A 26,174-nucleotide genomic window follows, 5' to 3' on the forward strand; every position below is an offset into this window, starting at 1 on the left:
ATATATTTACACTACAAGGGAGTAAGTGTATCTTCCTGACAACACAATCATACCCCTTTTATATACTCTTATATCAGTGAAACTGATTAGCTGTTCGACAAATCGAATTATATACGTTATTTCCATTTAAATATGAGCTTTGCTTTAACAAAATTGTATATATTAAGTGTACAACAGCCTTGAACAGTGGTATCTATCTTGAAAACAATGGCACTTGAATATGAAAAAAGGGGTTAAAGTGAGATGGGTAGCCCGTGGGTAACCCGTGGGTTACCCGCGGGTTACCCACGGGCTACCCATCTACCCACGAATAACCCATGAGTTCAACCAATTAGAATATATATCATAGATATAGTGGGTCATTTATTCGCAAGTTATCAAAAAAAGGGGGCTAAAGTCTCTAAGTCTATCAGTCGCAAAATTTACTATAGTAAGTACTTACTTCGTTATGTGATTAGGGGTAACTAGCCTGGTCTTGTTTCCCTTGCCATAATGTCTCAATTCTCCCAGTTCTCTGATGTGTATGCATCATCTTTATATAATACTGACAATCCAGATAACCTTCAGGTTATTCAACCCGACGACCTTACCTCTAACCCTTCGTTTAACCAACAAACATCACAATCAATCGCCAATTCGGATTTCATTTATCCATCCCGTGTGGCCCCTATACCTCCCTCCCTTGAACGTATCTGTCCTGACCGAACTTCGGCATACCTTGTTTATTCCAACATGACAAAAGACGATTTTGTGAATTGGTGGCTTCAGACAGACTTTGGACAAAAAAAGCCGATACGGTGGGATGCTCGACAGCAATCTGATGTGTGGAAGCACTTTGACCAGGTAGCAAAAGCGAGCGACGGAATGCCCAAGGTTATGTGTAAACGATGCAAGAAGGTGCTCGATCATCCACAACAACATGGGAATGGGACCACAGCGATGATCAAGCATTTGAAAGGGATTGGGTGTCGTGGCACAAATGGGCATAATATCAAACAATTTTTCCACGAGGTAATTTTATCTTATATTATGATATCTTTTTACTAATATCTTTCTAATATAGGCTACACCAGCTTCAGATAGTCTCAGTTTTACTCAAGAGGCTTGGGAAGCAAGTTTACTTCGTTTCATTACTGATTCCCGGCTACCATTCCAAATCCTCGAACACCCCGACTTTCATCAGTTGATTTACATGGCCTCCCGTGCCCCAATGCGTCCACAAATCCCATCTGCGAAAACAGTTCGACGTCGACTTCAAGGCACGATCACTGAGTACCAGAATACTATCCTCCAAAAGCTACCTAAAGATGGTAAGCTATCAATTGCCCTTGATTGCTGGACATCTCCATTCCAGCAAGCATTTATGGCAGTAACTGGTTATTTTCTTGATGAAGATTGGAACTATCGGGAGATACTGCTTGGCTTTGAACCACTTCATGGAACACACTCGGGTGTCAATCTAAGTGCTGTCCTTCTTGAACTTCTTCAAAAACACCAGATCACAGACAGAGTGCTTGCAATTACTACTGATAATGCATCAAATAATAGCACTATGATGTCGAGTATCCAGGATTCTATCCAGTCTCTTGAGATTAGCGATCATACTACGATCATCAAGGTTCCCTGTCTAGCCCACGTCATTCAACTTAGTCTGAAGCAGCTTCTTGGGCAAATGAAGGCAAATCCAAAGAACGATATAGCTGAAATGCAGTGGTCTGAAACCCAAGATCAATTGATCCGCTCAAGGCAACAAAAACGAGAGATTGTTGACACACTGAATAAGGTAAGTTTATCTCTTCAGATATAAAAACTATCAACTTATTTAATTATATATAGATACGAGGCTTAGCTGTTTTTATCAATGCTAGCCCTCAACGTCTCGAGCTGTTTTCTAAGCTTCAAACAACCTCAATACCTCTTGTGCCAATTCAAGATGTTCGAACACGCTGGAACTCGACCTTTCTTATGCTCCGACGTGCCAAGCGATTACAGTCTGTCTTTGACGAGTTCTGTACTAAATATGGACATTCGCATTTGAAGCTTGATCAAGAGCAATGGCGTCAGATCGACTACCTCCTTTATATCACTCAACCTTTCTTCCAATTCACGAATGCGCTTTCGAAAACAAAGGATGTTACCATACATCTGATCTTTGGTATCTATAATAAGCTTTTTGATCATCTTGAGAAGTCGATCAACCAGCTTAGATACAAAAAGGTACCTTGGAAGAAGATGATGCTAAATGCGCTTTATGTGGCGAAGACAAAGCTTTCCCAATATTATAGCAAGACAGATGGCGTTCCTGGAGACCTCTTTGCTATTGGAACAATGCTTGCACCGCAGAATAAGCTCCAGTTTTTTCTAGGAAAAGATTGGGGCGATGAGTGGCGTGATCGATATCGCCAAAGCTTTGTGGATTACTTTGAGTCTTATAAGCAACGTCTGTTACAGAACCAGACATTACTAGAGTCTCATATATCCACAACACAGACCTCGGAGTTTGATCTTGAACGGATGCTTAGAGAGTCTGAATCTCAGCAAACAAGCTTAACTGAGCGGGATGAGCTTTCAAGATATCTTGAATCTGGTCAGTATTATCTTGGTTTATTGTGTGTTTTATTAATAAATATTAGGTACTATCACTGGAGTAACCATTCGAGCGTTCTGGAAAGACCATCAACATGAATTTCCTGCTCTCGCAAGCCTTGCACGGGATATTCTTACAATTCCTGCTACAGGTGCAGGGGTTGAGCGTCTCTTTAACTCTGCTCGGGACATCTGTCATTACCGTCGAGGCTCTCTAAGATCTGAAACTATCCAGGAGCTCATGATGTATAGGTTCGCAACAAAATTTGAGCTTGAAGATGACAACCTTACTCTTAAGAAGGAGTATCTTACAAGTGGGGAGATTGAGACAGAGAGAGAAGAGAAAAGTCCTCAGTCACTACAGGATATTGATCCTATCAGTGATAATGAAGAGGAGGATATAGAGGTCATACAAGAGCCAGATACTACCCAGGGCCCTTCTCATGAAGCTTTATCTGACGATGAAGCTACAAATCCTCTCCCAGAGACTCAACAACGGATTTCAGGTAGAAGTCGGAAGCGGAGACGGGATGATGATCAGTTTATTGAGTATTAGCTATAGAATCAAATTGACCTTGTTTTAACCTCTTTAATACTGAGAAATCTCTTGAATCTTGACTGGTAGTTGTATATGAAATACTCAAAATTACAGCTCGAATATGCATAAAATATACAAGTCACGGGGTCCCACCTGTTTGTATTGTTTGACTACCCGCGGGTACCCAGAAAATACCCATGGGTATTAACCAGCTTCCCACTACCCGCACGCGGGTAGGCAAACCCTACCCATTACCCGCCAAGAAATGGGTAATGGGTACCCCGTTTGGGTAGACCCGCGGGTCGTGGCGAGGTCTAACCAAGACTATCTATAAGACTAGGATCTATCATAGATAGGCTACTAGTTATCAGCCGACTATCTATCTTTAGAGAGATAGAGAAGATCTTAAAACTTAGTATATCTCTCTATATTATAGTCTAAACAAGAGAAAAAAAAATTAGAGTATACTACTATATCGAGAGATACTTCCGAACCAAGATCCTCTACTAACAAAACCTGTTATAACAGATATAATAACAAATAATAAGATATAAACTATCTTCTAATCTAAGATCGAGAGAAATATATAAAGTTATAATATTTTTAAAGATAAAAATAGGGAGAAGAGGATCCTATATCTCCTAAAAGAAATTTAAAATTAGAACCAAAAAAAAAAAAAGGGAAAAGAGAAGAAAGATATAGAAAGTCGATCTATTCTTATTATACAATCATCAAATAGTTATATATTTATTCCTATCCAGCATCTTTGATCGGGAGGATCGAGAAGATCTCATTCTTCAAAGAAGAGATTTACCCGTGAGAAGATCGGGACCGAGACCATCATCCTGGTCGGGATGATAGAGATTGATCTAGATTGTAGATACAGGAGGGAATTAGGGTTACTCCCGAGATTTAAGAGAAGAGAAGAGGGAGAGAGAGAGAGAGAGAGAGCGAGAAAGAGAAGACCTGGAAGAGATTGCCATGTATAACAGACGGCGGAAGTATACACGGGCGGCCAATCAAGGACACGCAACAACTATTAGGCCCCCGATAGTTTGGCCACTAGGGTATAGGACAGTAGAGCGTACAATCTGCGCTGCGTTGGCTTCTTCGACTTCGGGTCTATTGTCTGCATCATCCGATCCGCTCGAGGTGGGATAAGTCCGTGACCGAGCCCTTGTTATCCTGCTCGTCGGCGTGTTACGCTCGAGCGCGATCGCGACGGCTACGAGAGTAAGAGCGGTGTTAGAAGCAGGAGCGATATCGAGTATCGTTATTTCGCTGTGGAGGATCCGCTCGGTCCTTGAAGGTATCCTTAACGTGTCGCAGGCGATGATGAATGCCTGTAGCGCGGAGAGTGGTCCTATTTCCATCAGATTCCTTTAGTGTTTTACCATGGGGACAGTCCTCGCGTTCAGCCTAAGCACAGTTCGAGTGATAGCTGTCACCGTTCTCGCGAGCGTAATCGCATCCACGACGGCGGTCACGCTCACGCTGGTTTGCAAGGCCAACGCGCGGCCATCGGGTAGAACTCACGCGAGTCCTTCGGTACGACGCGAACCATTAGCTTTTTCGGACGCTAACCTGCTTCGCGAATTCTGTGGTTGTTGCTTGTCCTGTCGGCGGTGTCAGCGTGAGTTGGAGGCTGGAGCTTAGCTTTAAGTTTTGCTACAATTGATGTGCTACAATTGATGTGTGATGGATTAAAATCTCTTAGTATTCTCTTAAAGTTAAGCTAATCTAAAGGTCAACCTAATCTGAAGAGCTAACGATGAGAGCTAACGATGAGAACTTCATGTAAGAGTTGCTTGTTTGTAGCCCATATGTATCACTTTCTAGGTTCTCTTGTCCCTCTCCCAAGATAAATTGCCATTTCTCCCGATATTTCTTATGGCTTAGGGCGTCTTGAGAATGGGATGTTTTCCTTAAGAGTAGATGAACGGTCCTCTTGTCGCTGCTCTTGCTTGAGATATTTGCGGCGATTTGTGCTTGTCACTTCTGAGATAAAGGTGACGCCGGGATACCCAGCAAGGTTCACGAACACCGTATATGCGCTCTGGAATATGAGGAGAGTCGAGGTTGTGGGATAGACCGCGTCGAGTTCTATTGTGTACCCAAGCGGGAGGGTCTCGATCCAAGTAAGGAACCTTTCAAGCTGTTCTCGGGTCATGTTTTCGACAATACGAACGGAAAAGACCGCACGTAGCGAAGGGGCAAGCGTGCTCGGATCTATCCGCATGACGCCAGTAAACCGGAAGCAGATAGATACCCCTAACTTCACTATATGTGTTGGCTTAACAACAGTGCTGTTCGCTCGAATAGTGGCCATTACGTCCGCAAGTATCACCGATTGATGACTGTCGTGTTTGCGCCGAGCAATCTCACCCCGCAGCTTTCCAGTTAAGGTATTCCGTGGTGGCGTAAGGGCGATGGGATTGCTATCATCGCACGCGGCAAGAATTTCGACCACGCGGGTTGTAGGATCATATGCCCGCGTTGCGACATGCGAATAACAGCAATCCAGGACGAAGACAGTGTCTGTGTCTCCAATGTCAAAGTCCTGGACATCCCCTGCCACCACGGAATCAATAAGCCTCTGGAGGTTTATGCGTCGGTTGGGTCGGCCCTCGACAGCAAAGAGCTGTCCCGATCTGACCTCCCCATGCCCAGCATAGTGAACAAAAACAATAGATTTGCCAGATGCCATTGTTGCGCGTTGGAACATACGCCGAATCTTATCTTGAAATGTCCACCCGGGCGTACCATCCTGTTCGCTCAGGACCATAACCTCAGCTTGGTCAAGATTGAGCGTGCTCAGGATCGCCTGAAAATTGTCGGTGTCCGTAGAAGCATCCGTGTTGTCTCGCTCCCACCGAACACTGAGTGCGAAAGAGGCGTTGTAAATTCGTTTGCGGTTGTTCACAGTGCGAGTGATGGCGTCTTCAAACTGTACGCGAGTTATTGCGTTCGTCGTTTGGCCTGCGCTGATGGCTGTCATAGTGGATGTATGGAGTGATCTTGTAAAAAGTGTTGAGCTTGGAGTAGGTGTAGAGGGAGTATGTGTAGAGAATTTGCATGAAGAGCGGGGCGTGGCTGTGTGGAAAGGAAGATACAGAGTGAGAGCAGTAGTACGCAGTATTTATGGAGAGGGCGCTACATTGGGTTTAGCAACAGTGCCAAACTAGGCTTAGTATAGTAGTTAATATCGGACCCACCTCATGTGACTCTCGCCTACGGCAGCGGCTGCGATAGTGGGGTACATTCTGCAGCCGCGACTCTATGCGACCCCCACCAGACCTAGAGCTAGCCGCACAGCGAGCGCAGATCGCCGACTTACGTGGAGCTTTCGCAGCACGATCAAAGCATGTATCTGATCATAATGCTGCGGCACCGCCATCCTCGTCAGCAATACTAGGGCACACAACTCATCGGCAGAACCGTCCCTATCATACAATGGGGGGCAAAAGTCTGTGTGCATACCGCTTCACCTACCCCATCAAATACCGATGTATATTCATGGTTACATATCCTACACCACCAACCCTTATGGGATCATGATAAAATGGAAAATACTGAAGGATCAGGTTCATATACAGAGTTATCTTGCTTAATATTTTAGTCGTTTCCAGACTAGTTCAATAGGATTAAGATCAGGCGAGTATACCAGCCAATCTTCAACATACATCCCGTGCTCTTTAAACCAAAGTTGCATATCTTTCGCTATATAGATCTTTTTTTATCTTGCTAGAATATAATTCCAGATTGATAGCGATCGATGCCATGGGGGAGGTGTAGGAGAAAGAATGAAAATGTGGGTGGTTATTAGGGTGATGGTAATGGGGCCGAGTGCACACAGACTTTTGACCGGGTGGTGTACTCACAGTAGTACACTTCGTAGCGATTGTAGGAGTTGTCCGCATTCTGGTAGTCCAGATTCGGGTCTACCAGCGAAGACGGCGATCGCTATCATGATCGACGTGAGCGCTTATATCATCAACGCGTTTCCCGTTCGCATTCGCGTTCCCGCTCACGAGATAAGCTCCGCGATCGAGACATTAGGTATTTCGAACCTGACGACACCCTGCCATTCGTAGAAGTATGTGATAAGGGTCTTTTTTATCATAATCTCCATAATTTTATTCGCGCAACGAAGCTGGCTGGAGCGAACATATACGCCTTTCATCCATAAAGCATCGTTTTGCGCAATGCTTCCTTGGTAAAGCAGTTCCATGGCATGAACAGAGCTTATCGGACGCCGACCGCGCTGCGTATACTTCCGTGACCACAATGGACGCATAGTACGATGCGCTTCGTGAAAGTTTCTTAGTGCCGGTGACAGAGGTGCGCGGGATTTATAGCAAGCTAGCTTGTACTCTTTTCGATATGTATGATCGCAAAGACCTAGACGAATTTTTGCAAAAGATCGTCGTCTACAGGCAAGAGGCATGCGGAGCTACGACAGAACAGGGGCAAGCCCAAACGGTATACAACAAGCTTGCGTCTAAGCTCTGGCTCAACTTAACGTTCCATCTATGGAACTGTATATTCTATTACGAGGTCCATCTCCCGTGCCCCTGATGAAGCCTTGCTCAAAGAGCGATCCTCGAAACGCCCCCCGGGCGATAATCAACACAAAACTAAGCCTGCCATAGTACACCAGTCCCAGTTCCAGCGTGTCGCCTGAACTACATCGTCCACATTCAACATGCCAATTTTACTCTCGACCAGAAACTGCCATAGCTTCATACGCAGACTCACAGGCCAGGAAGGGATACAGTACTTTCCTGAGACTTGGTAGGCCGAGTAAGTGTTCAACTGGGGGGGGTTCATCTTTTACATCCTACCAAATCTCAATTTATACTGATTCTACCCATAACTCCACCTTATATCTTCTGTTGCTATTGTTGGCGACCTGCAACTCAAATGGTGGCATGGCCGTAGACATGACACCATATAGGAACAATGCTCAGTTAGAAGGCAGGGTAACCCCGATGATCCCAGATTCGTTACTTCAGCGCTTGTATGGTTCGCGATGGAGTGCAAAACCGAAGCCAACCTCTATTCTTTCTACAAACCCTTCGTAGGGGAAGTCCTCCGGTTGGTCGACTTCGAACCTCTCGGGCTTGTAGGAATCTCTTCCCGTTATTTAGCTTCCTGGAGGTTTCGCATACTGCTGGAGGCAATTTTTCCCCCTGCTTGCAGATCTTGCAATTTAACAAACTGCTTCCGACCATCCACGTTCACCCCTGTTCAGGAGATTGGGTCACGAGATCGCTCGTCATGCTACCATCGATGATGCTCAGGAAAGATGGAAAGCCTTGAGCGATACACATCTGATCGAGCTGCTGTAGCCGGCTTCGGAATGGGATGCATCCGGCAAACAGGCTTTCGCCCACACCGATGTATTGCGTTCCCTGCCCAGTAAAGACGAATGCTATGGAAAGGGGGTGCCTATGGGAAATTGCTTGTGGGGATCTGCCCTTTTCAATGTAGCCCTGCAGCTTTTGGCGTAGATGAGGCACGCTGTCTATGGCAAAGCCAACACGGTATGTGTAATGGACACGGCGGGCAGTGGTGGTATACGCCAGGTCAGCCAGGCGAGTGTCCGGATTTTGATCAATCCATGCGAGTAGACTTTTGATATTATTGGCAAAAGAAGTCAGCGACTTTGCAGAGACAGTGACCACCGATGTCGTGACGGAAGTAACACTGTTATCATTGATTTTCACGACCGAGCGTTCAGGGGCGTCTTCTACCAACATGGCGGAGTTACCCCCTGCAGCACTGAAGTTATTTATAAAAGCCAATCGGCGTCTTCCTCTCCTTGGAAAAGAAGTCAACTGGGGAGCGATATGGACACCGCGAGCCTGCAGATCGTTCAGGAGTCCATAGTTGAGAACACCTTTGGAGCGACAATGGGGAGGTATCAGGTTCTTCTGGAACATCAGAATTACCTTTACCAAGGCTTAAACGCCGGAAACAGGCTCCCCGTAGCCTATGTTGGCCTTAGCAGACCATATATATAGTGGTTGCTGGCGGGTGCGTTGTTGTGGCCCATGAGGGGCAAATACATTAGTGACGGACTGAACTTCAATGCTGTCGCCCGCCTGGTTTCCTGTGCCATGCATTTCTACGTAGTCCACCTCGCACTGGTCGGCGCCGACATCATCCATGATCTTCTGGAACAGATACTCCTGAGTGTCAGCGTGCGGGTGCGTGATGGAAACGGCATCGGCACTGTGATTCGTGGCCGTCCCTCGGATAACGGCCAGGATGGGATCATTCTCAGCTATAGCATCCTCAACGCGCTTCAGGATAACTGTTACCACCCCATCCCCCCGGCAATAGCCATCAGCCTCGTTGTCATAGGTTCTGCAAGAACCCGTCTTAGACAGGAATTGCCCCTTGGAAAGACCGTCTGTATTGTGAGATTAAATTGTATCGAAAAGAGAGGCCATTCAAGACAAGCCCTGTTGTCCCGTCCACTCGCACATATAATGTGAGAGAGACGTGATAATAACACCCATACCTGGCAAACTATGCCGGAATGCCTCACAGCATTATTCCTTTTGATTCAGTCCATGCTCGTCCCCGCGCGGTACTCGCTGGCAGAGTCTGCCATGTTGTCCTTCAAGCTCGCTGCTTTCCAGCTATCAACCTGAGGACCGTAGCCTTTTAGCGGCCAAGAGAAGGCCTGGCCTCTGTTAGCTTAGGCCGCTGCTGCGATCTTGTTCCACTTGCTGAGTAAACTCAATGGCAGGGTGATGCCTACGGCCCCGATCGTAATTGCGAAAGTAACCTTGATACCTGCCATGTACGCATCAAGGACACCATGCAGGTCGTCTCCCGAAAATAAGTTGCGCAGCTTAGTAGCGCCGGCAGCCACCACTACCGCTGGATTCACGCCTGGGGCGGTGCTGGAAAGCTTGTTCAAAACCCGATTAACGAAGCCAGCTTGCGCGGCTCCGATGAGAGCTGCGCCGCCGATCGTTTGGAAGACTGCCGACGAAGATCAACTTTAGCTTGGAATAGAGACAGGGGATGAAGCAGATTGAACGGATTCCAGGAGTCGTGGGAAGATACAAATGAAAACTTACATAGAATGATCGCCGTCACAGAAGCCAAGTCGCTGGGGCCAGCAGTCCCTTGGCACACGATGATCGGGACTTGGAACGCCAGGCCGTACCCGAAGCCGGCAAGAATCTGATACCCAATCCATTTGCCCACTCCCGGTACCAATATCGAGGGTATACAGGAGACCCGCAGCGATCGTCGCGATTACAGAGCCGACTGGCAATAGTGGAGTTGCAATGCCCGTCTTCGAGATGCTACCGCCTGAAGCAACGGTGGCAATAGTGAACGCGATGATAAGTGGCAAGTTCCGCACACCCGAACCAATTGGAGTGATATTGCCGATGCTTTGGAAATAAATGGGCAGATAATATAGCGGAATAAAGTACGAGCCAGCGAAGAAGGCTCCATATACTCCGTTCAGCCAGACGTTTCTCTTGCGCATCAGGCGCGGTGTCAGCATGGCGCGTTCACCTTGAAGGAATTCCAGAATACCAAAGGCAATCAGCATGAGACCACAGCTGACGAGTAAGCCGATGACGGTGCTGGAATCCCACGGCTTCGTTGTACCCCCGTAATGAAGACCTGAAAGAAAGGAGATGACTGCACCCATCATGAGCGCGGTGCCAAGGGGGTCCATTTGTAGAAGCTTCTCTTTAAGCGAAGCCTCGACCGGTTTTGCGACTGGAGGCGTCCGGAAGAAGAGAAAAATAATACCCGCGGCCAAACCACCGATTGGGAGATTAATATAGAAGCACCTAGCGTTGTAGGGTCAGACCAGGTTGGGAAAGATCGAAGGAAAGTTTGGGGTGGAAACGGTCTTGATCTGCGAAAGGCAAACGAGCACGAGACGCTTGACTTACCACCGCCAGGAAACTGTATCCGCAAACGCCCCGCCGATGAGTGGTCCAATCACCGCCGCGAGACCATATAAGGCACCAATGACCCCAGTTAAAGTGGCTCTTTTCTTGGGCTCCGCAGCGAAGGCAATAATCGTGTACGATCCCGATCCGACACCCGCACCCCCGACACCAGCGATGGCACGTCCAACAATGAGGGCCGGTGAGTTTGGGGCGACACCACAGATCAGACTCCCCAGTTTGAAGATGAAAATGGCCATCAAGAAGCTGATCTTGAGGGGGAAATATTTGTACACTTTGCCCCACATTGACTGGAAGCCTCCAATCATCATGAAGTAAGCCGAACCGTACCATGAGATATCGTTGATGCTCTTGAACTTGTCGGTGATCTTTGGAATGGCGGTTGCAACAAATGGTCTGAGCCGGGAACTAGTATATCGCCGGTGAGAACCTCAAGGAGTGAAATCACCTGATCTAAAGAAAAGAGAAAAATACTGAGTACGAGTGCAACCACGATGAATGCGAGATTGACACCGGACGGGTAGTCTCCGGTATCCTGCGATGCAGATGCTTTATTCACAGCTTCTTCATCGGTAGCAATCCCGCCATTTTCGGTCGAAAGGTCCTTCTTCTCTGTCTCTGTTCCGACTGTTGAGGATGTCCGTGTGGACTGCTCGTTGACCGCGAAGTTCTGCTTGTCCTTTTCAGTTCTCAAGGATGGATGTTGTTTCTCGGCTTGCCTCCTGCTTGTCCGCCTCCGGCAATGGTGTTGACGGAGACATGATAATTGCTGTATAACTCCAATAATTCAGCCTAGGATGAGGCTCCGTCTGCTCGTAGAACGAGTCTCGAAATGCAACCAGTGTGGCTTGCTATGAAAGAATTCCAGAATGGCTGGTCAGGGAAAATTTTATTTCCGTCAAGGTGGCCGTTAAGGCTTTCATGGCCATTCATCAAGCCAAAAACGTTTGGGTCTCAGCCCGGGGTTTGCACCCTAAGTCCTTTACGTTGGCTGCTTAACTCCTTAACTCCGTGATCATTATCTGCTGGTTGGACCCTGCGGTTCGGACTGAGTCACACGCCATCTGTATGCATGTAACGTATCGGTATTATGCTTGTATCTTACCTCTCAACATACCTTGCGGAGTGGAGGTATGTATCTCGAGAAAGAACCGCCTTGACGAAATCTCGGCCATGTCTGGCCATTTCTTCAAGGCGCGAACTGCACTGGTCCCTAGTGAGGGCATCACCTATAGCAAATGTGACTCGTCAGCTAAGGCCACGGCGGACCAAGCTGGTGGTGAAGGTAATTGTCTGCTATGATGGAACTTTTACCAGACAGAGCTCGTGACAGGCTTTTCCCCAGAACCCAAACATCATGCCCCTTGCGCCAGCACTCAAGAGCAGCCAGTAAGCCCGCTACTCCCCCGCCAACAACCAAGTCGGAGATTCCAGTTCGTGGTGATCTCTCTGGCAGGGTGCCGGATGAGCCATTTGTGCGTGGCTGATCTGTGGCACAGTCGAATTTCATTTCGACTCCCACGATGGATCAGTTTCGCGATTTAGATCGGAATGAATGATTGAGAAGCGTGGTTAAAACCTTGACAATTGTCTAAGGGCTTGCCACCTGCTACCCTTAATCCTCAGAGACCAATGTTACTGTCGAGCCCACCAACATCTTAGAGTCAGATCGGTTCTGCCACCCTGTCACAATTCACCGCCGAGGAGCAATATCTTTGTTACACCGAGAGGTCTCAAGACTGCCGAAGAGGCGCTTCATCCTATTCGATGGTCAGTCTCTGCTTCTGAATGCTCGGCGCTGCAGGACTTCCGACGATTGTATGTCTTTCGTTTCGGAGCTTGGAGTCGGAGCTTAGAGTCAGAGCGATGTGGGTCGAGTCGGGAGATCAGCACCGATCCCGCTCGAGCCCTCCGGCCTCCGATGCGTCACCGAGCTTGTACAGTACCGTTCAGGGACAGAGTAAATACGAAGCTCAATCGTTACGGGGCATTGCAATCTATTGGACATCTTCCTGCACGAAAGTCTCCACGAACAGGAGACGGCCATCTTGAAGCACTCTTAAGATACTTCATTCCAAGAATTATGACTCGGAAGTGAAGTGGGTTCGTCTGCCTCGGTCCAAGCCTATCTGGGATAGCTTACCTACGTTCATCGTAAAAGGCTTCCTTGCATGAATTTCGGAGTCATTTTCATTCGACTGGCCGGAGAAAGAATAAGCAGAAGAGGCTGTAACGGGCCCATGCCCGTATGTGGCCACAAGAATGTGGACTTGCTTCCTGATTCGGCAATAAGTCAACATATGTCAACACGACTGCGCCCGTACCCTTCTTCGCTCCTCCAGATTGTTGTAAGCAGTTTCTGGTCCAGCTAGATTGAATCAAATGGTACTTATCTTAGACTAGAAAGTTAGCTAACGTAGCTCATCTTTCAATGAGCCCTGTAACCGCTCTGTTCGCCGTGATAATTCGCATGTCGGGGGTTCGGAGCAGTCGCTTTGCACCTCTTGCCGCCGCCGTGCGTACAATGCTGCACCTCGAGCGGCTGCGAAAGTTAAATCCCCTTTTGCATCATCTTTGACAGGCATGATACCAGTAGCAAGCTGTGGTAGCCCCACAAAAGCATCTTTCAATTCGGCGACGAAGCGGGGGTAGGTTGCATTCTCACCAGCCAAGATAAGGTGTGTTATCGTAGACCGCCAAGGTCGAGAAAGACCAGTCAGTTGGGAACGCAGTCTTGCCCATAATAACTCCGACGGCTCTGCTTGTAGAAGTCGATCTAACCCAACTTCGAAGTCCAATACGTTGTTCTCGTCCCGTGTAAAACGTGCCAGAGCTTGGCCGTGTATTGGCTCAATAATACTGGCATAGAGCGACTGTCGGCTGAAAGAAACGAAAAGAACAGCGGATGTATCAGTATAATCAAACTCATCCTCACATTCCCATAGATCATGGTAATTTTCACATAGTCCAAAGCCATTATTGGCATAGACAGCATCTGCCTCTACCAGGTGGTCGGGATAGAACTTGCTATCGCCCACCCAGGTCCGTAAGTCCGTTTGTTGGAGAGCAAAGTTCACTAGTCCTGGACTCAGAGCGTGTAAGTCAGGAGATGTAACAGCCACCCTATCAAGGGAGTGATGCAGTTTTCTCTCAGTGTCATGTTTTAGATCTCCGAGCATCTCAATCAGAATTTGGAGTTCGTGAGCTTCATCGACTTCCTCGTGTCGACTTGGGTTTCTCTTCATGTAGAGCCACTCGAAAAGAGATGTGAACGGATAGCTTAGAAAGCCCGGGTTTTGCACATATCCTTTTGGCCTCAGCTTTGCTGGTCGATACAGGGGGTGTTCAGCGCCGTTCGCAAGGCGTTTCATGAGTTCGAGGTATTCCGGTTTGCCCTGGATTTGGGCAACTTCGACAACGGTTCCATTATAATAATGTGCAGCTGACACCCTGATATGTAGCAAATTAGACACAGACTACAGATACACGCCCAGAACCATAGACCCACCCGTACGACGGGGTCAGATCAAACCCAATCCCAGGGGCGTCGTGGATTTTGACGGGTAGACATGTTTCACACCAAGAGCGGGGACAAGGGTAAAAGGCTTTGCCAATAACTGGAAAGCAGGCGATGAGGAGAGTTCGTAAAATCATATTCATCTGACTAATATTATTGCCTTCCGGGATTGGAAGCAGAGTCAAGTCAAGCACAGCTTTCCGAGTTGACAAGATCATAGCAGAAGTACAGTGGGGCGACGGAAGGCTGGATGTCCACTTTTGACCGCCCGTCAGTATGAGTAATGCCGAGGTATCTCGGTCGAAACCTAGAAGTTAGCGGAGCCATCTGTCGCGCCACTTTACTATTGGCACTCCAAGTTGGTATAACAATATTGTTAGCACAGTCCTAGTATATCGCACTGTCTGCTCTATAAGGTAGTACGTGCGCGCTTACTGCGGATAAAACAGAGATGATGTGTTATACTTCAATAGCTCGAATATTTTTGATTATGATTTTGAGTAGAAAAGTTTATATTTAACGATTTGGGACGTATATTTTTTTTAAAAAGCGGCCAGATTTATTACAGCACACCCTTTTTTTAGCTACAAACGTGCCTTGGGAGCTACAGAGGGAACTCGGAAGAGGCTCGGCGCCCCTATCATACACATTAGACCGATAAAAGGGATTCGCTAAACAAACCATGCAATATATAAAAACTAATCACGAAGAGAACCAGAAGTTAGCCTAAGCGATTAGTTTGGTTATCTTGCTACCATCAAGTCATTCCACTCCAAACTGATAGTAGTATTAGCCTCCTTCAATCGTATCCAATCCCCTAATCAAACCTATCGATAATAGACTTCATACTAGATTAAAGTCACATGGGAAACCTAATCACTTCTGGAACACAATAACAGTGGCGTTTCAATTTGGAATACTAAAGCTAAGGATGAAAAAAGAGCAGAAGGGGAAGGAGAAAATACCGCAGCAGATCTAATACCCAATTTCTACCACCCCTGCATCCCTTCTCGCCCATGTTCAGACGACTGTAGTTCGGACGATAATGCTATTTAGGGTGGTGGAGAGCGGCAGAATCGGCCAAAAACCGGCCAACAGCAGACAGAAGGAAAGAAAATGCACCAGGCCAATAAAAATGTGCCTGATGAGCCAATTGAAACAGTTCTTGGCAGAAATTTGGCTCATCCGCGCTGAGGCTTTCGAAGGGTTTTACAGCATGTGACAGGCGTGTAAATTAGTCCCGAAACGATGTCCCAATTTGAGAAAACTCTCGTGGAAATATGATACGTATTGTTCGAATCTTTTTCACGATTCAAAGAGATTGAATTACGTTCGCTACGTAGCATGTGTTGCCGTATGTAGATTATATTTGCTGTAGCTTGCTTGGGTGGAATAAAGACTCTAACCTTGGTGTCCAATCTGTGTAACTTTGCTGCTGTGAAGCCTATTATTCGATAGGCTCGGATCGAGGATAGGATACGACTGAAGGAGGCCGATATTACTACGAGCTGGGAGGGGAGTAACTCGATGGTAGCGAGATAACCAAACTAATCGCTTGTGAAACCTTCTGGTTCCCTTCGCGATAGCTTTTTATATATTGTGCGGTTTGTTTAGCGAGCCCACGAGTGGGTCTGATCTATACGACGTGCGTGCCGAGCCATCTCCGAGTTTTCTCCGCAGTCTCCGAGGCGCCTTCGTAGCTAAACAAAGCGTGTCGTGACATCATAGTCGCTCTTAGCTGCCTTTTGAGCCTGCTTGTTGCCATTGTATGCTAATTGGCAAGAACTATGGAGGCCGCAAAGTAAGTACTAAAGCACTATATATATTCGAAAAACGTTGACGGTGTCCGAGAAAGTATTCAAATGGCTCGTGAGCTAGTTGACCTAGAACCTGATTTGCTAAAGCGTACCGGACAAAACTCTATGTTTTCTTGAGAATAGCCAACCTCAAGTCTGATGCATATGCCAGTTAATTGTTTCCTGGAGTCCAACATCCAATGGCACCACAGGCGCCCAACCAAGCTTCGCCTTCGCTAACGTGATCTGCGGTTTCCGGGCGCAGGGATCGTCCACAAGCCGCGGCTGATAGACGATATTCACCTTTTTCTTGCCTGTAGAATTGGCGACCAGATCCACGATTCTCTCGGCTAATACCTGAATCGATGTCTCTACGTCATTGCCGATATTGACCGGCCCTTCACGGTAGTCACTATTCATAAGTATATATAAACCTTCGATACAGTCGGTGACAAATTGGAATGACCGAGTTGCAGTCCCATCACCCGTAATGCAAATATTTCTTCCAGCGAGGGCGGCAGAAATGAAACTTGATACCACGCGGCCATCGCCAGCACCCATGCGTGGCCCATAGGTGTTGAATATTCGAGCTATCCTGATGTCCACCCCGAATTGCTCACGGTATGCGTAGCATAAAGATTCGGCGACGCGTTTTCCTCGTCGTAGCATGCACGAGGTCCGAATGAATTCACATGGCCCCAATAGGTTTCGGGTTGTGGATGGACTTGGGGATCACCGTAAACCTCTATATTGATATATGATTCGAATTAGCCAAGCTCGATTCGTCTCGTTCCACTGCACAGTTACTACAGACCTGATGTACTGGCGTGTAAAATCCGAATACCCCTGGATTTTGCGATTTCCAATAGATTCTCTGTTCCAAGAAAGCAGGTTCGGAGCGTTTTCACTGGGATTTTCTGGTACTGTGGTGGACTAGCTGGACAAGCAAGATTGTAGATCTGATCGATTTCCTCTAGTCCTTGAAAGGGGTACTGAATGTCATGACTGAAAGCGAAGATCAGCAGAAACTTCAACACATGGGTTCGCAGTGCTCACTTGATCAGGGTGAATTGGGGATGATTCTCAAGGTGTTGTAGATTCTTGGGGGAACCAGTCTCAAAGCTATCCACCCCGATCACACGGTTGCCCTTTTGCAGAAGGAAGTCGATCAAGTGAGAGCCCAAAAACCCTGCACCCTACTCCTTGATCAGCGTTGGGGCAAAATTTCCAGAGAAGCAAGGCCAGAGACTTACTCCTGCGACAAGGATAGTTTTGGACCCGTTTGTGACATTCATGATCTGGAGGGGTTTTGTCGTGCTCTAGAAGAGCAACCTCTTGCAAATAAATGGCAAGACGAGGGGGAGGGATTGAGAAATCGAAGTGGGGTTAATGTGATCCACAAGTGACCTCAGTGCTACCAAGGCTGTGGCTGGCTGGAGTTAAGATCGTCTGCAAATTAGATTTCAAGCGAGATCTCAGAATAAATCTACGCACTGGCCACTTTTGTGAGTGAGGGGGGTCTAAGGTGGGGCAGTTGTAGGCACTTAGAACAAGATTGGGATGTTCGTCTGACGGGAATGTATAAGGTCGACTTTTTCAAAGTCGCATTGCATCTGTAGATATCTGAGACACCCGGCGGTGGCTGGCTGAAACCAACATAAGTTAGTTAGGTGAGAACCTTACCTGTCTATTCTTTGATTCCGCTCGGCAGCGTGGATTTCGGCTCGGACACTATCTCTTTTCAGGACCAGGCCATCATTCCGAGATAACTATTCGTCAAAAAGCCAAGAGAGGCAGGCATGTGAACCTAAACCCCGGGAATACCCTTGCGCCCTGGGTTGGCAACTAAGTCAACTATCTTGCTGATCTTCTCTGAGTCGGTGATCTTTGCCGAATTTGGTATAGAAGTAACTCTCAGCTGCATCGTCTGGCATGAAAACCCAATGATCGACTCTTTAGTCGATGGCATATAAAGAAATAGTTATTCTCAGTCCTACCCACTAGAACAAGAGAACTAGAAGACTATTGAGATCACCTTTCCAAAATGTCAGACAACGCCGATGGTGATTTTGAGGTCTTGGCGAAGAACCAGATATGGTTTAAAGAGTATAATAACGCCAACTACAAGCTAGTTGCACAAAGATATTTTGCTGACTGTGGCAATTTTGTGCATCCTCCATCTTCGGTAAGAACACTTTATGGTAGCGCTGAGGACCCCACAGCAGCGGTTGGCAACCCCATGTACGACGGTAGCACAGCTTCGGCAAACAAGGATAGCAACACTACCCTGTTCGGTATATGTTCTATTTAACTTCTATCGAAAGACGGCTCCATATAGGGTCAGTAGTTGGGGAAACGTGTTCTCCTCTCGAAGTCCGTTGACAGACTCAGCGTGAATAGTGGGCTACGTATATGAGTGACAATTATGCTACCGCAGCCATCCTGGCAGAGGTCCAAAACATCGACCAGGCCTATTATAATTGGCTTTATTATGATTCAAACGAGAAAGGCAAGAAACACAATTCCACGACCTTTAAAGGCCAAACATGGAAGGTAAAAAGACTCTTCAGATTGACATGGCACCTACTGATTTCTCGGCCTAGGTTTTGAGTGAGCTCGGACATGCCGATGAATGTACTGCTCTCTTTGAGATAAGTTTTGAGTGACAGGGGAGCCGGAGGGATATATTTTGTGTATGGAGGTGAATATCGTTGTTGTAGGCGCGGCCGTCAGCCCCATTTCGGATTATGTGAAGTAGATCGATAAAGAGGCCGTCATAATTACCCTTTCGCCTTGCATGGTAATTAGTGCAGCTTCCAAACCTATGCATCTGAACTCAGTGCATCTATCACACCCTGATCCATCATAAACTCATCATACACAAGATGGTACGATATGACATCAAACATTTTTGGGGAGAATGGTCTTGTAAATCAGCAAATTGCCTTCCCGCGCGCTGCCATGCGGCCTCTTTCGATCAATGCTTAGCGATAAGGGCTCTTGTAATCCTGAAGGCTTTAATCGTGATCTGTAACATATCTCGAAGGAATATAGCCATCTCACTGAGTAACAGGTAGATGATTATAGTGTGTGCTTCCAATCATTAAAAGGCGTCAGGGTTTGTTTCCGACCTACTCGGGCTTAAGGGGTATAAGCGCTTCTAGATTGTCACCATTTTCTGCGGGTATTGATGATTAGCCTGTTGTAGTCAGCCTGCTTAGCTATTTCAGATGTGGTGGAGGAGCGACTCTATCATATCACGTATAAGGACGAGCTTCACAGGGGAGTCTTGAACCCCTGTTGCCTTGAAGTTAATACCTGCTAAAACTGGGAAGACTTATAACTACGATATGATAAGGAGGGAAATGGTTGAGTGACGGAAGAGAAGGTGGACTATCGAGGTAGCATCCATATGTCGCTTTCGTGTGAAATACATTTCTTGCGGTCTGATAGCTTTATTATACGATGCAGCGACTGTTTTGTCGGAAAACGAATCCGCTATATGTGAGCTCTGATTAGACCAGGCATTTTATCCTCGTTTCCAATCAGAGCTCACATATAGCGGATCTATTTTCCGACAATAAAGTCGCAAGGGCGTGGAGGTACTGTATAACTGAGCCAGTAGCTGTGGTGTAGTGGTAGCACCCCGTGGCAGCCTGCAGGTCGACAGATTGGCCGCTCTTCGACCTGTGGGACAGGATTCGATTCCCAGCGCTAGGGGAAACATATCAACATCATGTCTTTGTGGTGAGACAACATAGTATAGTTACCCAGCCTTTTCACAAGTCAAAGTGGAGACAATCACGGGCCTTCGCCGGTGAGGATCAAAGTTCACTGTGGAAGTTTGGTAGAAGCACAGTTCAAATTTTGTATTTACAACACAACAGCGGTATGCTGCATATCTTTCGCGAAGTTGAGACAATCTTTTAAAGTACAAATGTATTAATTAATTCTAGTTATGTAGATATGCTATTCTCTAAGTAAGATCTGTTTGGCACATCCTCGAAAGTATGTAGAGGAACATGGAGTCTCTCCTCAAGTTCGGAGATATTAGAAATTCCGCTATTTACGAATTCATAGACCCTAATAAGTGTATACTCTCTACATAGCTCTGAAAAAAAATAATCTTAGCTAGATAAGTATTCAAGACCCTAGGAGAGAAAGAAGACATAAGGTCTCGGGTAGTCTTATTTACAGGAGAGGGGAAAGCAGAAAGAAAAGCACAGTCTGTACCTCAGCTTTGTCGTGTTCCGTTTCATATGAGTGTTGCTAGTAGCACCCAGTTGTTGCTGGCAAATCACTCAGCAGTTGTTGGCAGGGCATCCATCCCAATCACCTTGCACCCATCGAAAGGAGTTCTTATTCGCAGGAATTTGAACGCATTCCTCTGCAATGCCAAATCTTTCATCGTCAATACAATCGTTCTGGCATGGACAGCCATCATCATCAGAAACAATCAACACTCTAGGGCTGCCCGTGTCACCGCCTTTAGTATAGAAAGAGTTCCTGCCATTTTCTGAGAGACAGCCAGGGTTAGACATGTCAATCCATTCCCCACAGTCTTCATTGCAAGCAGTGTCGGTACAAAATCGGCCCCACTGTTCGAAGGTCAACGGTTTAATTGTCGTGTTGACTGCTGGAGTGTCATAGGATAAATTTGCTGTCTTAACGGCTGAAGTTGGAGAAGACAAATTGCTTTTGTCAACGACCGGGGTCGCATGGGATGATTTGGTCAAGGCAGCCAGCAAAACTGTCACAGAATAGATGAAAAAGTGCATTTTCAGCAGGAGGATTGATTCCGGTCCAGGTATTCCTGACAGAATTTCTTGAGCAAGATTAAACAGGTGGATATGATTCAAATCTGCCTCTTTTTAAGATAATGGCGGAATCTTTAGACTTAAATAGTTTAGGACTTTGTACGATGCATTTTCATTCTGACTAAATTCACGGTTCGTATATTAGGCATCCGACGGGCGATCAGGCCACCAGGCGCTCGGGCTTTAGGGACCTCTGGGGTTTGGGGGGCGTCCGGGGCTCTGGGGCCGCCCGATGAGGGACTGTAACGTAACTAGCGAGGCATTTTCATTCTGCTTAAAGTTATGATTCGTATATTAGGCGTTCTACGGCCGATAAGTTACCCTGATGAGGGGCTGTGATGATTGACCTCATCAGTTCTGGATGGGGCCGTAAAATACTCAAGACGTCCTCGTCATTATTGCTTCAATAGTTAAATGATGAATTTGCGATACTGTTAGAAACTTTTGCAGGAAGTTTCACAAGATTCATCGTCAATATAACATGCATATATACAGCTTAAGCTTAAGAATAGCGTATGTAGTAGTGTAGAAGCACTACCAGAATTCGGGATGCGTTGTAAAGTTGATTTTCGTGAACCCCTACAAGTCATATACATCTTGATACAGAGAAGTGGAATATGGCTATCTCAGTAGTACACACAAGGTTTAGGGAGTGATATACAGCTATTTCCTTGTGTCTCATTCCTCAGTATTCTCCATAGGGCACCTTGACTTATTTAATGATAATTGCGGAACAATATTATAGTGATATGGAGATTTAAAAGCTAATTATAGGTGGACTTGGGTATAGGGCTATGTTGTTGAGTCACTAAGAGCAGGTTATAGACAGGTTACTATTATATTGAGTAGAAAAGCAGAATACATCCTAGGTACAAACGAAACTTGAGACAAGAAAGAAAGTTGAAGACTCATGAATAGTTTACTCGAATAGGTTGAACGATTCTAAGAAATCCTATATAGTCTCTTGTGTATGTTGAAGTACACAATAATCAAACCTTACCTATCTCATCGAGACTATCGAGATTGTGCGGCAATTACTGGGCAACGGTAGAAGTCTCAACCTCTTCCTCTAGGCAGTACACTTTTGCATGCATCATAAATGCCAAGAGCCGCTGACGACGAAAGTAAATATTGGTCAAGTCAACACGTGCGCCGGCTTCAGCATCATTCTGACCAGTGATTAGGATCAACATGAAAAACGTCTCAATAATGCTGGGAGGCACGTTCGAGATCAACTGCCCAGTCAGACTCCAGCGCATGGCGCTAGATGCAACGAGGCAACCGATGGTCATTATGAAACCAGCAACGACCATGAGAAGATGGGAGCTAATAGCATCCATTTTCCGGGACACGCGACGGCTCAGAGATGGGGTCTTGGGGTTATCCACGGCAGGAATGGGCACAGACAGTTCAGCGAACAAGGTGGTGTCGAGTATCTCCACTTGGCGCACCTGAGACTTGGTATTCTGGTGCACTTTGCTCTGGACATTGCGGAGAACAAAACTGTCGAACAGACCAACCAGCCCAGCGTAGGTGCCTATAAGTAGCCACCAGGTATTGTTGAATTGGAAGACTGGGCCGACGGCTGCCCAAGTGACAATCACTGCAATGAGGAACAGGATTCCTACGAGTGTGCCGATGATATCGGCATAGTAGTAGATCATCTTTTGAAGATAATTCTCCTTGGGCGAGACATCGACTACAACAGGATTGGGCGTGTCATCTTCGCCGAGAAGACGAAGCTCACCCTCGAGAGTCGAGTCAAGCCGGAAGATCGCATCCAAACAAATATTGGTATAATCGGCGTAACACTCACGCAGGCATGCAAGGAAGGCGAAGACCAGGAGCATCAGAGCAGATGTTGCATCGTTGATGTATAATTGCCAGCGGTTCGACCAGTCGCACTTGGGGCCAAATCCGAGCCAAATGAAGATGCAGACCCAGTACATGCCAACAGTGATAATATGTCCGAATCCTTTCGCGGACAAGATTATGCAACGGGCAAACAGATTCTGAGTGTGTAAGCCATGATCCAGAGGGCGCAAAGGCTCCTCCCTGACACTTCTCTGAGACTTGTCGAATCCCCTCTGATCCAAGCTTGTTCTTGACCTTGGCAAGCATTCGACGGTGACTGTGGCAGCGTGACTGGATTTTAACCATAGCCTCACGCTGCTCTGTGTACTCCCGGAGAAGTTGGCGCATCAATAGGGAATCGAAGACATAACACAAGATAGCCTGGATATCGGAGATGGCAGCCACCCAGACATCCGAGTTACCAAAGCGAATGCCCGTCAGCGCCCAGGCCAAGAGACCACTGACAATGACCAGGAAGACAGGAGCTGACCCAGCAAATTGCACAAATTTATCGAGCCACCGGTCAACGAGGCGGGGACTTGCGCTCGCCCTGTATGCGACCTTTTCAGTCGCGTCAACGGTATAAGAGCCATTCTTTGCAGTTCGTACACTTGTCACTTGCTGCGTTTCCGCAGCTCCTTTCACCTCACACAGGAATACGGGCTTGAAGCTCTTCATTATGGTTCGCTGAATGATTTTCCGTAGGATTTTGGATCTGATGCGATGCAATTGGGCAGCGAGGATTGAGCTTCCGGCTTTGTTGATACGCGTGGCCAGTTAAGGGGGTCGAGTCTCGTCTGCAGGCACGCAAGAGATTCTCAGGGCAGCCAGGATGCCGGAGATAGAGCACGTAGCAGAGAAGGGAATGTTCATCGAGAGGGGATAAGTCATCCAGAGTCAATTGTAGAATTTGTGTGTTGCGAGAACGTCAAAGACGTTGGAAGAATTAAAGCAGGATTAAGGAAGATGAGGGAGACTAGGAATTTTGAGTTTTAAATAGAAAAGTTCACACGGGAGACGAGGAAAAAAGCGAGGAAAAAACCGAGGAAAAGCTTAGCCTCCACGTGTAGTAGAACATTAATTGCCTCACATGAAATCAATTAGGAAAGCCTGTTGTGGGGCCTTAGAACCCGGCCCATCTACGAAGAGTCGTATCCGCTATTTAATCTGAACTACAATATGCCATCTTGAATGTGCCCGACTTCGTATTTACAGTCAGGAATTGAATTTTAAATCAACTTGCATTGCAATAAAGCAAATGGATGAGGGGGAGCGCTGAGCAGTGAAGAAAAAAAGTTTTCTTGGACGCCGTGGGTGCCGAGTGGATGTCACGACTATAACGGGGCCAGGCAACCACAATTCGATGAACTTTGGCTGAGAGTCAGCCCTATCAGACACCGATGCCCAATGCTTGACTTTCTCCTTGAACTGAAGCTCCAGGCTTTCGAGACACGATTTTCGGCGTTCACCGCTGGTTCTAGAACATACTATCGTCCGCTGGAAAATGGACGCTCATGACTGTAATATCCGCCGTCTAAGCCCTGAACATCATGCCCACCCACGTTCTCGAACATAGACGAAATAAGGTTTGTTTCTTCCGTAGTGTTGATTGAAGAAGTATCAGCAAGTCCGTGACTTATCTGATTTGTTGCGGGCTTAGCCGTGCATATTTCAAAGCAGTGCCTGATTCGTTGAAGTGTATCAGGACTCCATCGTCCCCCAAGTAAAAGAAATCTGTCGAATTCGCACTTTCAAACAAAGAATTGTCTGAAGGAGAAGTACATGATGAGTTCAATTGTTGGACTAAAGTAGAATTCTTTTAAAAATAAAGCAAAGAAGGACTGGCCGAGAAAATTGCTAAAGGGATGGTATAGCCATAAACTTGTAATTCAGGGAAGTCAAGATACGGAAAATACTGTGCTATTCATAGACCTAGAGGGATGCGTCCACCGCGTGCTTTCCATTCCATACTCCCTCTTCCTTGCAGGACACACGTGAAATCCCACATATTAGGGATATGATTTCCTTTCCCCCTCTACACCCTAATTTTTTGATCATGAAACACAATAGCCCTCGTTCTGCTCTTCAAGGCGAGCTAACTGGCACGTCATTACTCGTCAAACAAAGGTAATTGGTAAATCAGAGGATGTCCCACTCATTGAAGTGTATATCCGTGATGTGATTAAATGACTCACCCAGGATATCTTTCTAGCCACTGAGTGGCCGGGAGATTAACCACAGGAGAATTTTCTGCCGAGGATGGGTATTGCCTAGACCTACAAGACCACGTGACTGCCATGGTCACAGCCGGAGAGAAGCCTGCCACGACTCAGGACTAAGTCTTGAAGAACTAAAATCTCGCCAACAACAGTATGCAGGACTGTGCCTTCGTGAACGACAAATGGAAAGCCCCCATGGACAACATAGACTCAAAGCTACTGAGTATTCCCTCTCCTCTTTCGACCCCCTCTGCCTAATGGCCAGTGTCCTAAGATCAAACACATAGGTCTAGGGACATTAGATCAGCTTCACCAGACCGCGTGCCTGGGACCAATTCATCCACCCCCTGGTCGTGCGACCACTCCAACCGTAAGGTCGCCAATTAGCGACCGCGATGATGATGATGATGATGATGATGATATATGCATCAGACATAGACGATATATTATTCTTTAGCCTGAATCTAAATATTTTTGTAGCTTGTATAGACCGTAGTCTGTAGATCTACGGCTGTCACGGCTACCTGACTGTATAAGACTCCAGTTAACAGAGTGAACGATGTGGTAGACTTGGAGCTGTTCCCGTACGTCCGAAGTGGATGCACGTCCACAAGGTCAGCCCTATATCATCATACCGCTGGACATCTTAGGCACTGCCGCATGACAAAGACGGCCCAGAATTCCTCCAAAGCTAAGCTAATAGCGCCTAAGCCATTTTGTATCTAAACGATTGATTCGGACGCTCAGACATACCAGTGGCCTAAAGCCCGATAATGTTACCTGTACTTCGAGCAGGGGCAATATGCCATGGAAACTAGATTGCTTTATACGAGGCATGATTTTCTGTCTGAACTAGCTGGTTACCTTTCCTTTCATTAGCTCTTTCCCTTATAGA

The 26,174-nt window shown here is 46.7% G+C and overlaps 7 protein-coding genes across 7 annotated transcripts; 1 reads left to right on the top strand and 6 right to left on the bottom strand.

Moving 5' to 3' along the window:
• Positions 1–5,012: 5,012 nt before the first annotated feature.
• On the bottom strand, positions 5,013–6,122 carry N7468_007762 (uncharacterized protein; the record flags this gene model as incomplete). Its single annotated transcript, XM_058477058.1, has 1 exon — positions 5,013–6,122. One exon carries the CDS (start codon positions 6,120–6,122, stop codon positions 5,013–5,015), a length of 1,110 nt encoding a protein of 369 aa, XP_058327403.1.
• Positions 6,123–8,364: 2,242 nt separating this feature from the next.
• On the bottom strand, positions 8,365–9,069 carry N7468_007763 (uncharacterized protein; the record flags this gene model as incomplete). Its single annotated transcript, XM_058477059.1, has 1 exon — positions 8,365–9,069. One exon carries the CDS (start codon positions 9,067–9,069, stop codon positions 8,365–8,367), a length of 705 nt encoding a protein of 234 aa, XP_058327404.1.
• A 21-nt stretch (positions 9,070–9,090) lies between these two features.
• N7468_007764 (uncharacterized protein) lies at positions 9,091–11,837 on the bottom strand (the record flags this gene model as incomplete). Its single annotated transcript, XM_058477060.1, has 7 exons — positions 9,091–9,496; positions 9,727–9,818; positions 9,897–10,123; positions 10,361–10,953; positions 11,059–11,444; positions 11,558–11,746; positions 11,796–11,837. The coding sequence occupies 7 exons, from the start codon at positions 11,835–11,837 to the stop codon at positions 9,091–9,093; spliced, it is 1,935 nt and encodes a 644-aa protein (XP_058327405.1).
• Positions 11,838–13,487: 1,650 nt separating this feature from the next.
• Positions 13,488–14,736, bottom strand: N7468_007765 (uncharacterized protein; the record flags this gene model as incomplete). Its single annotated transcript, XM_058477061.1, has 2 exons — positions 13,488–14,526; positions 14,585–14,736. The coding sequence occupies 2 exons, from the start codon at positions 14,734–14,736 to the stop codon at positions 13,488–13,490; spliced, it is 1,191 nt and encodes a 396-aa protein (XP_058327406.1).
• Positions 14,737–16,539: 1,803 nt separating this feature from the next.
• N7468_007766 (UDP-glucuronic acid decarboxylase 1) lies at positions 16,540–17,684 on the bottom strand (the record flags this gene model as incomplete). Its single annotated transcript, XM_058477062.1, has 5 exons — positions 16,540–17,113; positions 17,204–17,263; positions 17,314–17,394; positions 17,446–17,585; positions 17,643–17,684. 5 exons carry the CDS (start codon positions 17,682–17,684, stop codon positions 16,540–16,542), a joined length of 897 nt encoding a protein of 298 aa, XP_058327407.1.
• A 749-nt stretch (positions 17,685–18,433) lies between these two features.
• Positions 18,434–18,700, top strand: N7468_007767 (uncharacterized protein; the record flags this gene model as incomplete). The annotated part of the gene is made up of 1 exon (XM_058477063.1): positions 18,434–18,700. One exon carries the CDS (start codon positions 18,434–18,436, stop codon positions 18,698–18,700), a length of 267 nt encoding a protein of 88 aa, XP_058327408.1.
• A 3,540-nt stretch (positions 18,701–22,240) lies between these two features.
• On the bottom strand, positions 22,241–23,738 carry N7468_007768 (uncharacterized protein; the record flags this gene model as incomplete). Its single annotated transcript, XM_058477064.1, has 2 exons — positions 22,241–23,293; positions 23,316–23,738. The coding sequence occupies 2 exons, from the start codon at positions 23,736–23,738 to the stop codon at positions 22,241–22,243; spliced, it is 1,476 nt and encodes a 491-aa protein (XP_058327409.1).
• Between the last annotated feature and the right edge of the window lie 2,436 nt (positions 23,739–26,174).

The sequence above is a fragment of the Penicillium chermesinum genome (genome assembly GCF_028974085.1).
Source record: "Penicillium chermesinum strain IBT 19713 chromosome Unknown utg000006l:1.0-2335141.0:1.0-2336784.0, whole genome shotgun sequence".
Lineage (NCBI taxonomy): Eukaryota > Fungi > Ascomycota > Eurotiomycetes > Eurotiales > Aspergillaceae > Penicillium > Penicillium chermesinum.